Source organism: Atta cephalotes, assembly GCF_000143395.1.
Source record: "Atta cephalotes unplaced genomic scaffold scaffold00043, whole genome shotgun sequence".
In the NCBI taxonomy this organism is placed as follows: Eukaryota; Metazoa; Arthropoda; class Insecta; order Hymenoptera; family Formicidae; genus Atta; species Atta cephalotes.
The window spans coordinates 2,027,118-2,040,393 of NW_012130107.1; the positions used below are offsets into that span (position 1 = coordinate 2,027,118).

Below are 13,276 nucleotides of genomic sequence, written 5' to 3' on the forward strand. Positions count from 1 at the left end.
AATATATATATATATATATATATATATATATATATATATATATATATATTTTAGACAATTGTATGGCAATGTATAATATATATTATATTTGACATAAATTTATTTATGCTTAATTTATTTATTACGGAAGAATCAAAGACAAAGAAAAAAGAGAGAAACATTGATCAGAGATAGAGAAGAGAACCGGATAATTTAATTTAATATCACGTTGTTTACGAACTGATGACCGCAAGCAGTGATCATCACTTTGTGCTTATTCGAGAGGAAGAAAGATATTCGTTCGTGAATCTTCTTTGATAGTTGTCAAATATAAAAGACAGTTAATTAATTGAAACTTAATACATTGTTTATTAACATGCTCTTTCCTTAGTTTTGTTTTTCCTTAATTTTTTATCAGTTGTTTTATCAGTTGGATGTTATCAGTTGTTAATTTTAATTGTAATATTGATTAGAAGGTCATTTTTTATTTATTCATGTTATATATTTATTATTTATTTATCTTATTGATTTTGAAAATAAGTATTATTATCACATTTTGATGAAAATACATTAATACGTGTGCGTTTATAGATTTAAATAAATTATATTTTATAAATTATACTATTATATTACACATACATCACAACTCGATCAAACAGCTGATAGTATACAGTAAAGTAAATTGAAGTTTAATGTGTGTTGTGTGTTTTTTTTTTGTGAGAGAATAAATAACAATTTTATGAGGAAACAGTCGCTCGAATTTTGTGTTGGTGCTGCGTCATGTAAATGTTGCTTCTCGCAGAAGTCCTCAGTATATGTCGCATCAGATAAAGCTCGGTAACGCGTGAGGTCCCGTCAAACAGACGAAAACTAGTCCATCGAAGATGCCGAGCGGTAATGACGCGGACACGTACGGGAAAACGAGGGCGCATCCCGAAAATATAAAAGTCAGGCGTGTTTTGATGCATCAACCGTGGTTAGTGTCTCACCCTAATGGTCGATCAGATAAGAGCACCTTGTTCAGTGGTCCTGGCGAGATGCTATCGCGTTCGCACGCTCTTACATCCCGGGACGTGTACCATGATGTCATTATAGCGCCGGAATATTTTGTAAACGCGCTGCCGAAGGAACGCCAGCCATGAAGACTGGCTCGAGAATCCGGCTGAGAGATACTTCCTGGTTGAGGAGAGAGACGCTATCAACCGCAGAAATTGACTCGTTTCAATGTCAGTTCTCCAGCTTGCTTTTTTTATGACCCAAACGATTTTTGTCGCGATGATCGATACAGAAAGTACGTCATTCAAACGGGACATAATCTCGAATATTTATTTGTCTTTTCTTGCGTGCGTTCGAAATTTTTAAGAAACAATAATCATTTTTAGGATTAGATAGGAAAATACAACTACATAAAACGTTATTGTTTAAATATTATTAAGCATATTTGTTTATTATTTATTTCATCTTGAATAATATTCAACTATATAATACTGTAACATTTGAAATAAATTTTGCTATATAAATACAAATATATTGTTATAAAAAAATGCATATAAATAAAAAAATATATAAATGTAAATATTTATATTTCTATATAAATATTCATAGAAATATCACAATTTTATCTGGAATTGTTTTAAAGATTTTCATGAAAACCGTTGTTTCAGACAAAATCGTTAATACTGCAGAGTCCTCCTGTAGAGAGGCTAGATGGACATGATAGAGTTTTAAGGTAGAATTTAGCAAAGCTTTCGGTCATCTGGTCCATATTCGATCACCTGCTCGCACCCCTGATGGGCACGCGTCGTTTCGCTGTAGGAAAATCGTCTGGCAAACTGACCATATGCCACATTCCCAGAAATGTGATCTGCGGTATCCTTATCTTCTTAGATTGACAGACGTTCCGCCTTACAACGTATATGTGGCTCGATGTTAGTCGCGTGCTTTGTGTCTTTATTAAATTTATAATATGTTCTTCATAAACATGGAAAGTCTCTCTTTCTATGTGAAAATGTATTAAGTGAAAAGTATTACAAAAAGGATGAAAACAAATAATATTATCAAATAGATTTTAAATAATTTATGCCCAAACAATTAATAGAAAATTTGTCTTAAAATGACATTAGTAAAATGTAAAATTATATCTAAATGTCAGCATTGTTTAAATAATCCTATTATTTTTACAAAACTATGGTTATATAATATTTAAGTTACGAGAAAAATTCATAATAAATGTTGAAATGTAATAGCTACATTTTATAAACTTGAAATTGTAATATATGGAAAATATCAGTCGTATAAGTTCGAAACCGTTTTATTTATTGGGCTAATAATAGAGGAGACGTTATACCGGAACTCTATCCCAGGGACCGAGAGGTCCCCACACGCGTTAATTTTTCGAAAACGGTAACGTTGCCACACGTTCCACCGGATCAGCTGTCCTGAATCCAGGACAGATGCTGTTCGCTCCGATACATTCGCGTACGTTGCACCGAAGATTCCTCCCCGGATCCTTTGAAACGTCGATTTTTCCTCGATGAAGAATGCAGGTGAATGCGCCTGGGTCGAAGCTGAACAAGTTTCGACTCGCACGAAGACGTGAAAAATCGATATTTTTTATCAGTGAAAACGCGTTCTGTTACCAAGGGTGTTTTATTGCACACATCGAACTGTCGTGATGGCAGGTTACGTTAAACGAGTTCCGTTGAGACTGTCGTGTGAATTTTGGTAGCGTTGTAATTGACGAATTATGCTGATACCTTGTTGCAAACGAATAATGGTACGTCGCGTCGTATGCAGATCATAATATGTGACAGAATTATTTGAAGGTACAAACAACCATTGTTCAGAAATTTTGAATTCTTCCGAACAATTAAAAATATATAAAAGCACACACATTTTTATTGCATTTCTGTTACATTAGTATAGTATTTGTTACAGTTTGAGAATTTCAAATAAGATAAAATTATGTAATACGTCATAAGTTAAAATAATATTTGACGACATGAATGCAGTAAGACAGTGAATTTCGAGAAAATTATATCAGCAGGTTCTTGAGCCTGTGATTCAAAGGGCAATGTACTGGGCCTTTCATTCTTGGCCGAACGAACGGACTTAAAGCGAGTGATTCTTTGAGATCGTTGCACAATGAAGAGGGCCTTACGCGTCGTGGCGGCTATTCACTGTAAAGGAAAGAAAGAAAATAAGAGGAAAAACTCAGGCGCACCGTTCCTCATTCACGATCGTCGAAATACCCATCATTGTGAGTGCCCGTGGTTCTCGATCAGTCACAGCGATCATCATCTCGTTGATGATCTGAAATAAGAGTGAATCTGCGAATTGAGCGACACTGACTCGTCAAGGGATTGAGAGGGAAAGTGCATTCACTTAAGATACACGTAAGTGGATTTTTGGAATCCGAGGAGACATTATCAGCTTGGCTGTAACAATATCGAATTCCACAGTTGATTAACCTGCAGTGTATTCAGATGTTTTCGTGCGAGTAACCGCGAGAATATTTCAACGGAAAAGACTACTTAATGAAATTCTATCTCCTAAACGAGAGATTTTTTGCTGGAGTATGATTGTATATTCCATTTCAGGGATAAAGAATTCGTATCTTTATATCATGTAGCTACAAAAATGTTAAGTTCTCATAACATTTTATGCTTCTTTTATCTTTTTTTAAATCACGTTTCTGTACGTATCAACACATTATTTAGTTTATATCTTACTTTGTTTACTTTGTTTACTTATGCAATGAAACGAACTACTTGAAAAAATTTTTCAGACGACTTTTCTATTCTTTCTTTTTGAAACCTTTTTTTCACTAAGCATTTTTTTGCGTTTTTCATCGCTTATCTGTAGTCATATATCTTTGTATCTTACGATATACTGTACATATCTTTTTATCATTTTGAAGAATACAAAGAACACATTTGAATAAATTATAAATGAGTTTAACTCACAATCAGTATATGAAGTTTCAAACTATTTTCAATATCTGAGTGATAAGTTTTTTTCATGTTTTGACTTTCTATCAACTTTTGTAAGAAACTTTTTTGTTTTAGTTTTTATTTTCTTTTTTTTTTGTTTATACTATTTCGATATTATTTTAGCTTTTAACTTTTAGGAACTCGTCTGTATATATTTAATTTTATTCATCGAATTGTATTTGCAAATTAAAGAAATTAGCTGCGGTAAGACCGTAATATTTAAGAATTATATAAAAATGATTTAATTGATATTGTTAATATTTTTTAATTATAAAATATTTTCTTATATTTGCAACTATTTTTGAAAAATTAATAATAATTTAGCCAAATTACGTAAATCATAAGTATGTTTATGGCTTATCTCATAAAAAATAATAGAATTGCAATAAAGATTGTAAAATGTTTAATAAGGTCAGCTATTCGAACTGCTGGAACGAAACCAACCCATTCGCACACCATTCTAATTTCGTTTGTTCGCTGATATCCAGTTCTCAATGCATCGATGCACCTCGATGCACCCCGTTGTGTAATGGTCTTATTTTCTGAATTGCTCTGCTTTGAACGCCAATCCCAAACTTTTGATACTTCAAGAAGCGTACACCTGTGTCGCGGTGGTGTCCATTTCTGCGATGAATGGAACGAGATCAAAGGTAAAAGGTTAGCAAAACCTTGCCTTACAGACTGTTTAAAAAGCTTCGTCATACAATGTATCTAAAATCACGTTGAGGTTTCTTTATTAAATTCATCGCGCTGTGAAATTAGAATTTTATTTTTAGAATTTTAAATATTCTAATTAATAGAATCCTTCTCTTCTTTAATTTGAAATTTTTTGAATTTTAATGATCAAAACAAAATTCATAAATATTTTATTGTTTTTATTATAAGAAAATTAATTATATTTTAAAATTTTTCTTAAATATTTAAATTTTAACATTTTCTCATAAAAAAATTCGGAAATATCATAACTTAAAAAAAATAGGCCTTTTAAGCAACTTTGCGCCGGTGAGTAAATTAAACAGATATTTATTCAAGTTGATCAGAGTAAAATGAGTTTAATATGAAGTTTTATTTAAGAAGTGCCTCAAACTTGGAAAATTTAACTAGGAAAATTTAACTTGAGGCGACTAGTTAATACTAGCTTCGATGCGAGAAGAGGTACAAAGCCCCTTCCTCCCTTCCCTCCCCCTCCCCTTTTCGGGATACCTGGCACACGTGTGGGGATCCACGGGCCCCAAAAATGGGTCTACGTAGCTAGTCTCGGTGGGGCCGGTCGCATATGGTGGCGCACACACATGTATAAAGTGTTCCAGCGGTAATAGCCAGGTGTTTCAAAGGTGAGGCGATAGGGCGCCCCTCGAGGCGGCACAACAAAAAAATAAACCAGCTTCCTTCCGATGGGGCTACCTTCCAGTGGGGCGGCCACCCGGTACACACATATAAGTTCTCTGTGCGCGTCGTAATAATTATACAGATTTATTCGAACGGGCCCGGATCGCAACGGGTTAACAGCATGCGCGCGTGAACTGGTTAAGAGTTCCGGGGAATCGTAACGTCGCGCATCGGGTATCTCGCTAAGGGTCGAAGAGTCACACCTTTCATTTCCTCGGCTGTAACATATAATTTACCACTTTGAGCGGGAAAACAAGAATCGTACGAGGAACCCGATCATAAACGGTCGTCTATAAGTATATACTTGGCTAAGATGTATCTATCTTCAAAATGAGCGTTAATTCTCCCCTCCATTTCGTTCACAATTGCGGTTATCCACTGATCGATTACATTACATTACAAACGAAAGGAGCCAATAAAAGATTGAAGTTTGAATCGACATCAAATTTCTTAGTTCCGCAAAAATGGTTAAAAGTCCAAAAATCACATAAAAATTTATACTGAGAAAAAGAGATATTAAAAAATTTATTTGTGAGATATAATGTTTACTTCACTGAAACAAATCCTTATATAAATCCTTATATAATACGGCGAAATCAAATATTATTCCAACAAATAGACCATCTATTTTATATTTTTCGTACATTTGCTTGCGAATATTTCGACTTTTTCTCAGTGTAAAAAAGCAATCATACCGTGTATTAAAATGATTAATAAAATTCGTTGCTATCGATCTCAACCTGCCTTTTCTGTAACTGTATTTGTAATTTTTTTTGAGTAGGGCGGAAATGGTTCGCCATTGCGGCGCAACAACATAACTGATGAACGCGACGGGCACGGTACCAATGGGACCTGCTTCTATCTATACGCGCTCATAAAGAATCTTTTCGCAGCAACCTGCGCGAACGCGCGATTACCCGTGGTATCGGCGTGAAGGGCGCCGGTTGTTCCCTCGTCAGGATTCACACGCACGGGACATACTACGTCGACACAACAAAATCGGGGTAACTTAGCGCGCCCAGTATTCCGTATAATTTATCCGCCACGAAGGTAGGAAGAAAGAAGCGGAATTCTTTGCCGGAACCGCCGTCGGTAGCTACCGGAATAACCGGATAAAATGCAGGTTCTCTCGATCCTCTCTTGCTTTTTTTTCCTTCTTACTCTCGCTGATCTAGAACGACGAGAAAGGGTTGTCTGCAGAAGAGACAGATAACCGCGTGGAAGGGCGTCTTTATGTGCAGGTAGATGATTCGTCGACGACCGGTGCACGATTCATTCTCGGTATCTCTTTCTCTCATTCTCTCTTTCTGTTTTGAGTTTTCGAGATGTGTGTTGAGATGGAGGCAACCGTAGGGTGCACGTTTCCTCGTAAACCGCCATGAGAAGAAAACGTCGATCGACCCCTTCGTGTATATTTGCGTGACAACAAGAAAGAAGATTGTGGCTTTTAATTTAATGCGATGCTTCGGAAACGGCAGGTAGGCCATGACGATAGGACGACCGCAGATTGTAAATTAAACTCATCTGTCCTCGGGATCACAGGTCAAAGAATAGTGAGAGAAATGTGCTTTAGACGTATAGCTGTTATATTTTCATTAAGCCTTGTAATAATAAATTAAATATTAGTTAAGGATATTATCTTTATTCAAAGCTATAAATCTCTCTTAATGAATTGTGACAGACAATTATTTATCTGAGGCGAGAGTTTAATTAAATCGTAGAAATTATCGTTTCTCATTTTCATGATATAAGCGAAAGGTATTGAATGGCACGATATGGTTTTAAAATTAACTGGGATCACGATCTGCCCGAGGTCGAAGTCAGTGCACCGAGCGTGCGCATTTATTGCATTCCCTTTGATCGCCGGTAGTGCATCGGCACGCACTCGATATATGTATACTTGACGTTGTATTCGTGGGTGTCGATGAGATAAGCGTGGCAGCAGGTAAGGGGACAACGACGAGTGATTCTCGCTGTTCTGTTAGCAAATAGTTTCTTCAGGATCATGGCTACTCCGCTTATCGGCGAGCGAATCGAATTCTGTCTTGACTAACGATCGTATAAATTTGCAGTGCGTACAATAACCGACTAGATCGTTTCAGTCAATACGTTGGGCATGTATGATAATATTGACTTGACTTATCTTTAAATAGCGAATGTTTAATTAATTGACATGTAATTAATGGAATAAAAGTTCTGTAAGATTACTTGTAATTTTTAAGAAATTTTTATTGCGATAGATATATTCATTCTTGAGACTTTCCGAATGTCTTGTATATTCAGAATTTAGAAAACCGTTAGATAAGTTATCTTACGCTCATTTCTACCAAGGTATATTAACTTTAATCTTGAGGTCTGTTCTTTATTTCCTGCACTCTTTGTACTCGGTCGGTATAATAAGTTGAAGCGAAACAAATATATGTTTGTTTCATTTCAACTTATTGCATTGTGTGCACGAGTTCAAAGAGTGCAAGAATAAAAAACAGACTTTTGGTTTAATTTATCTTTTTTTAATTCTTACCATTAAAATAAGAGAAAAATAAAAAGTAAGTTAAACCAAGATTAATTAAAGTTAATCTATGATAGAAACGAGCATTGATATTTCATGGAATAATATTTTCAGAATCTCGATCTCAATTTATACATTTTTTACATAATAAAATTGCAATATGCAATCGCCGTTATCAATGTATAGAGCTGCATGCAGAATCATTTCAAGTTCAACGTACTGTGCGCGTGCCGCATTTGGAATGTGCCGTTAAGCGAAGTGAAATGTGTCGCGCGTGGCCATTGCGTGCAATATTGATATTGTAATGCAAAGCGAAGCGAGTGTAAATATATGTATATCTACGGTAGCGAGGACGTTTCTCCTGTCGAGACAAACGGTTAATAACACGCGTGCCTGTAGCGTATCGGTTACCAAGATTTTATCATGAAATTATGTCAGTGTGCACGTACGATGCCTTTTTCTCTTTCGCTTCGGTCTCTTGTGTGTGGTGTTTCTCCTTCATCCTTATGAAATAATACGATAAAATGATTGGTCACACGCACGCTTAGCAAACTAGCGAAAGAATAGAGCTTTATGCGAATAAACTGTTTATGACGACAAATACAAGGATCTTATGTCAAAAATCGGCTTTCTAGCTGTTTTCTAGCCGTGGCTATATCGGTCTCTTGTCGCGATTATCGTTTTATGATCGGTTAATACGAATGATTTCATTTCACTGATGATAAATTCTGCCCATAATTGTGAAGAAATGTTTTATGATTTTATTTCGCTTTAAAATTCGAAACTCGTTGAATTTTCATTATGCACCTTCACACTTACGAATACTTTTATTTGTAAATAACGTCTCTTTGTTCTCATCGAAGAAAAAATACGTTGCTACTTTTTTTATGAAATGTTAGAAAACAGTCATAAATTTATGACGATAAAGAATTTGAATATCAAGTGTAAAGAAAACATATACATTAAAATCTTATCTTTGTATATGAATTATAAAGGGAGAAAAAAGAATGTGAATCGATGCGGGAAAATCAAAGAAGTTTTTATCTACGTCGAGGACAAACAAAAGAACATAGTCGAAGAACGTTACCGTTTTTTTTGTGCGCGTCGGTCACGTGACGGACTCTCTAATAGAATGCCGCGTGCTTTTCCATTCGCGCAAAAATGGCAGGCAATCTAACGTGAATCTGCCATTCACGTATGATGGGGGGGAGGGGAGGAGGAGGAGAACAGGGTGCTCGCGCGAGTACGCGTGCCCTAGGGCACATGCTCAGAGACGCACGCGCGTGTGTAGGTTCCGAGCGCGCGTGGGCGATGCTGTGGCACGCGACACGACCGTTACACGTTCGGGCTGGCAACGTGGGTCGACACGGAAGAGGGGGTGAAATTCAGAAGGGGAACAAGAGGTGGATTGCAGCGCTCGCACGTACACACACGCGTGATACACGAAAGACGCAATACGCGCATATCAGGTAGGGACACAAAACAGCCGACGCGACACCACTCTCGCACAAAGAGCGAGAGAAAGAACAGAGTTCAGGTAGGCCGAACGGAAATTCGAATAAAAAATGCGAGTCGCCGAGCTCTCTCGCGCGGTAGGGGGGAGGGAGGGGGGGTCTAATGTACCCGTACGCGCGCGCATGAACGCGAATCCTTGTTACATGTGTGTATATGCGTGGAGAGGGTCTCCTAAGAGGGGTCACAGCATCTGCTCCTACAGAATAACATAACATGCACACATTGAAACTTGTGAAGCGTGTAGTATGAGAGAGAGAGAGAGAGAGTGAGAGTGTGAGAGGAGGGGGGGATGGGAGGGAGGGATAGGAAGAGAAAAAGAGAGAAAGAAACGGTGATAGGAATGAAAAGGGAAGGACGTAGAGCGTAGCGGACTATCGCGTTGCACTCACGAACATCCTGCACCTCCCGCCGTTGTCTGCTGACGGTGGGGGACAATTGGTGGAACATATCCTTGGTCGATTGGCTGGTGGCCCGCGACCGTCCGTCCCCCATTGGCAAGTAACGAGGGGCCCGCGGGCCCGTATTGGCTTGGCAGCACGTGCGGGCCACCTGCAATTCATTGGTGGGGCGACCTGTTATAAGAGGCCCTGACACAACCCCCTGCCAGTCAGAGACCGGCTTGCAGCCGTAACGTTCTGAGCTGTGGTCATTATAGAACATTCCTTGCATTTCTCTTTCGTGTTTCACGCGAGTCAAGATTTATCCGAGTATCTCCCAATCGGTCAGTTGTATTCGGATGAGCGTGTGGTGAAGATTAATCTTATCTCTTTGAAGAAAGATCAGTGTCGTTTCTTCTTTTGAAGGAGAAGACTCTTGACTTATGTGTGAAATAACAGTGCAGTGACATTGCCACGTATTATTGCCTTGCAAGATTTCGGCAAGGCTGTGATTATTGGATTAACGTTCTAAATGACGGATATTCATATGAGAAGAATGAGGATGATATAAGCGTCTTCGCAGTGGCATAGCGTTAATAAATCAGAAAAACGTTTTAAGTGCTTTTACGCAATATCAAACAGTGCCAAAATGCTTGTCGACGAGGTGCCGCACAGCTTCATGAAGAAGAATTATAATTACAGTCATTGCCCATTAAAGAAGCGGCCGTTTTATTACACATCCGAGGATGAAGAAGAAACTCCCGAAGCAATTAAAGGTTTCAAAATTATTTTATTATTATCACAAATCTTTTCGAAATTATTTTCATGTAAAATTCAAATTTATTTTTTTCTTCTATTCTTTTTCTATTCTTTAAGCATATATTTGGTTTATATATTGCTTTTGATTCATTTATTTTTAAATCAAATTAATTATGTAAGTAGATACGAAAATATAGATTAACAGAGAAGATAGATAAATATGTAACTTTGAACGTATACTTTGAATATTTTGTTATTATTGATGAAGTTGCTAGTAAATTCTTATTATTCTAGTATAACATCTATTTATTCATTTAATGTAGGTAAATACATACACATATATATACATATATATATATATATATATATATATATATATAAAAATTGTGTAAAATTTAAATGCAACAAATATGTGAAGAAAGTATGAAAACAAAAAAGTAAATGTAAAAGTTGAAGAAAAAAAAGTGAAGAGAAAATTTATCAACATGATACAGTTTATTGTATTGAATATTTCTTATAACAATAATGAAGTAAATATATGATCAATTCTTTTTTTTTAAATCAAGTCATTAAAACTAAAGTATCAGAAAAATATTTATAAACTTTATTATTTCGAAATTTTTATTTTATTTTCTTTGTATTTTATATGTTGTATTTTATATCCTTTAGCAGTGTATGTGAACGTGTGTCTCTTGTTTGTTGCAGAAGAAATAATAGATGTAGGAGTAGATGATATTCCTGAACCTGAGAACCTCAGCACGAAGCCCGAGGATCTCAGTAGAACTGCGGATCGTCATCATAGTCCTCATCAACAACAGCAGCAGCAACAACAACAACAACAACAACAACAACAGCCACAACAATTAGAATCACAGGAACGCGCATCCAGCAGGATGCCACCTCCGATCTTTAAGACATCTCCTCCACCTTTAACGATAGAACCATCCTCGCCAACGACTCACCACGCGATGCACTACGTCCATCAGTTACATCACTATCACCATCACTATCCGACCAAGACTATCACGCCACCAGCGGGAATTGCGCCGACCCATCATCCATTGGTGAAGAAAGGGCGAGTTGAAGTAATCCAACATAATGACAATTCTACGACGACACCGACGGCGGGTGTGACGGCGACATCAGCACCATTGCATTTTATGGCAAGCAAAGCACCTCTCGAGCCGTTGAATTTAAATCCCCCGGTGGAGCCTCTGGCTCATTATCCTACGCCAGCCTGGACTCGCACGGGTCCACTGTATCCTTCGCATTATTTGCCATACGCTCCTCCTGCCTATCATCGCTATCCTGGAGCGGAATTGTATTCGTCGTACCCGGTACCGGCGTATCCGCACTCTTCTCCAGAACATCATTCGTCAGTTTCGCCACCGCCTCACGGCGCATTAACTTGCTCGACGATCCAACGGCCCATTGCCAGGAGCTACCCTCACTGGAGTAGCCCGGATCATTGTGGTTTGTCGCCTACGAGTTCCGTGGGTTCCGGTTCTCTACGATCTCCGCCTCCCGTGACGCCAGAAGATCTCTCCTCGCCCAGTAGTGACAGCGGCCGGTCGTCCGCTGGCAGCACGTCCGCTGGCAGCACGATCACGAACATCAGCATCATGAACTCGAAAATAGAGAAAAGCAGTCCGAGCACAAATGCCAATACTTCCTCAAACTCGACATCCAGGTATCCATGCAAAAATTGCACCAAATCTTATTCAACATTTTCCGGCTTATCGAAGCACCAGCAGTTTCACTGCGCAGCTGCTCAAGGCCAGGCAAAGAGGTCCTTCTCGTGCAAGTTCTGCTCAAAAGTATATGTCAGTTTGGGCGCACTGAAAATGCACATTCGAACGCACACGCTGCCCTGCAAGTGCCATACATGTGGCAAGGCATTCTCCAGGCCGTGGTTGCTTCAGGGTCATATCCGGACGCATACCGGCGAGAAGCCATTCCGATGTCAACACTGCAATCGCGCATTTGCCGATAGGAGCAACCTCAGGGCTCATCTGCAGACCCATAGCGACGTCAAAAAGTACTCCTGCGACAGGTGTAGCAAGACATTCAGCAGGATGTCGTTGCTTACGAAGCATCAGGATGGCGGTTGTCCCGGCGTGCCGGTGTCAGTCGGCTATTCTTGCTAAAGTTTCTGTGACAAATGTCGCCCGTTTTTATTTCGCGGTCTCAAAGTGCCTTAGAATGCAGTACAAATGTCGAGTAAGTGAAGTCTGGTATCTTGGTGATTCGCTCGCGAAGTATCGATTAATCTTTTCGCCATCAGACTGTATCCTTCCAGGAAAGTGATCTTTAAAGAAACTAAAGTTTTTGCTTATAAAATATTCTCTGAAGAATTGCATTTTTGATGAAAAATTCTTTTTCAACTTTAAATTAATTTTGGTTTTAAAAAGAAATTATTAAATTTTATCATTTTGATTTTATAACAGTGAGGAAAAAGTTCACAATTCCATATATTTTCATTAAGTATATTGCTCGATTGAATCGAACGCGCATTATTAAAACGTTGACTCGTCAGACAATATCTCGAAAAATTTCATGAGAGTTGGTTTTGTTTGTTTATTATCCTTCGCTGTAAATATCGATGTACGAGTGTACGACATACAATGATACAAAATATTTCTCTTTTAATTGCTGAATTTTTGTTAACTTCAAATTTTATTTGTAGAAAAATTATAAATTTTTATCTATTTATTACTATTTTAAAAATGTATAAACAGATTTGTCCCATAAAAATT

General features: G+C 37.8%; 1 protein-coding gene across 1 annotated transcript; it reads left to right on the plus strand.

The window, feature by feature from the left end:
- The first annotated feature begins 10,410 nt into the window (after positions 1 to 10,410).
- LOC105622330 (protein escargot-like) lies at positions 10,411 to 12,667 on the plus strand. Its single transcript, XM_012203749.1, has 3 exons — positions 10,411 to 10,537; positions 11,226 to 11,312; positions 11,388 to 12,667. The coding sequence occupies exons 1-3, from the start codon at positions 10,411 to 10,413 to the stop codon at positions 12,665 to 12,667; spliced, it is 1,494 nt and encodes a 497-aa protein (XP_012059139.1).
- The last annotated feature ends 609 nt before the right edge of the window (positions 12,668 to 13,276 follow it).

Coding starts and splice junctions, on each gene's coding strand:
- LOC105622330 (XM_012203749.1), top strand. CDS start 10,411: ATGCTTGTCGACGAGGTGCCGCACAGCTTCATGAAGAAGAATTATAAT. Junction 10,538..11,225: donor AACTCCCGAAGCAATTAAAG/GTTTCAAAATTA, acceptor TGTTTGTTGCAG/AAGAAATAATAGATGTAGGA. Junction 11,313..11,387: donor TCTCAGTAGAACTGCGGATC/GTCATCATAGTC, acceptor CACAACAATTAG/AATCACAGGAACGCGCATCC.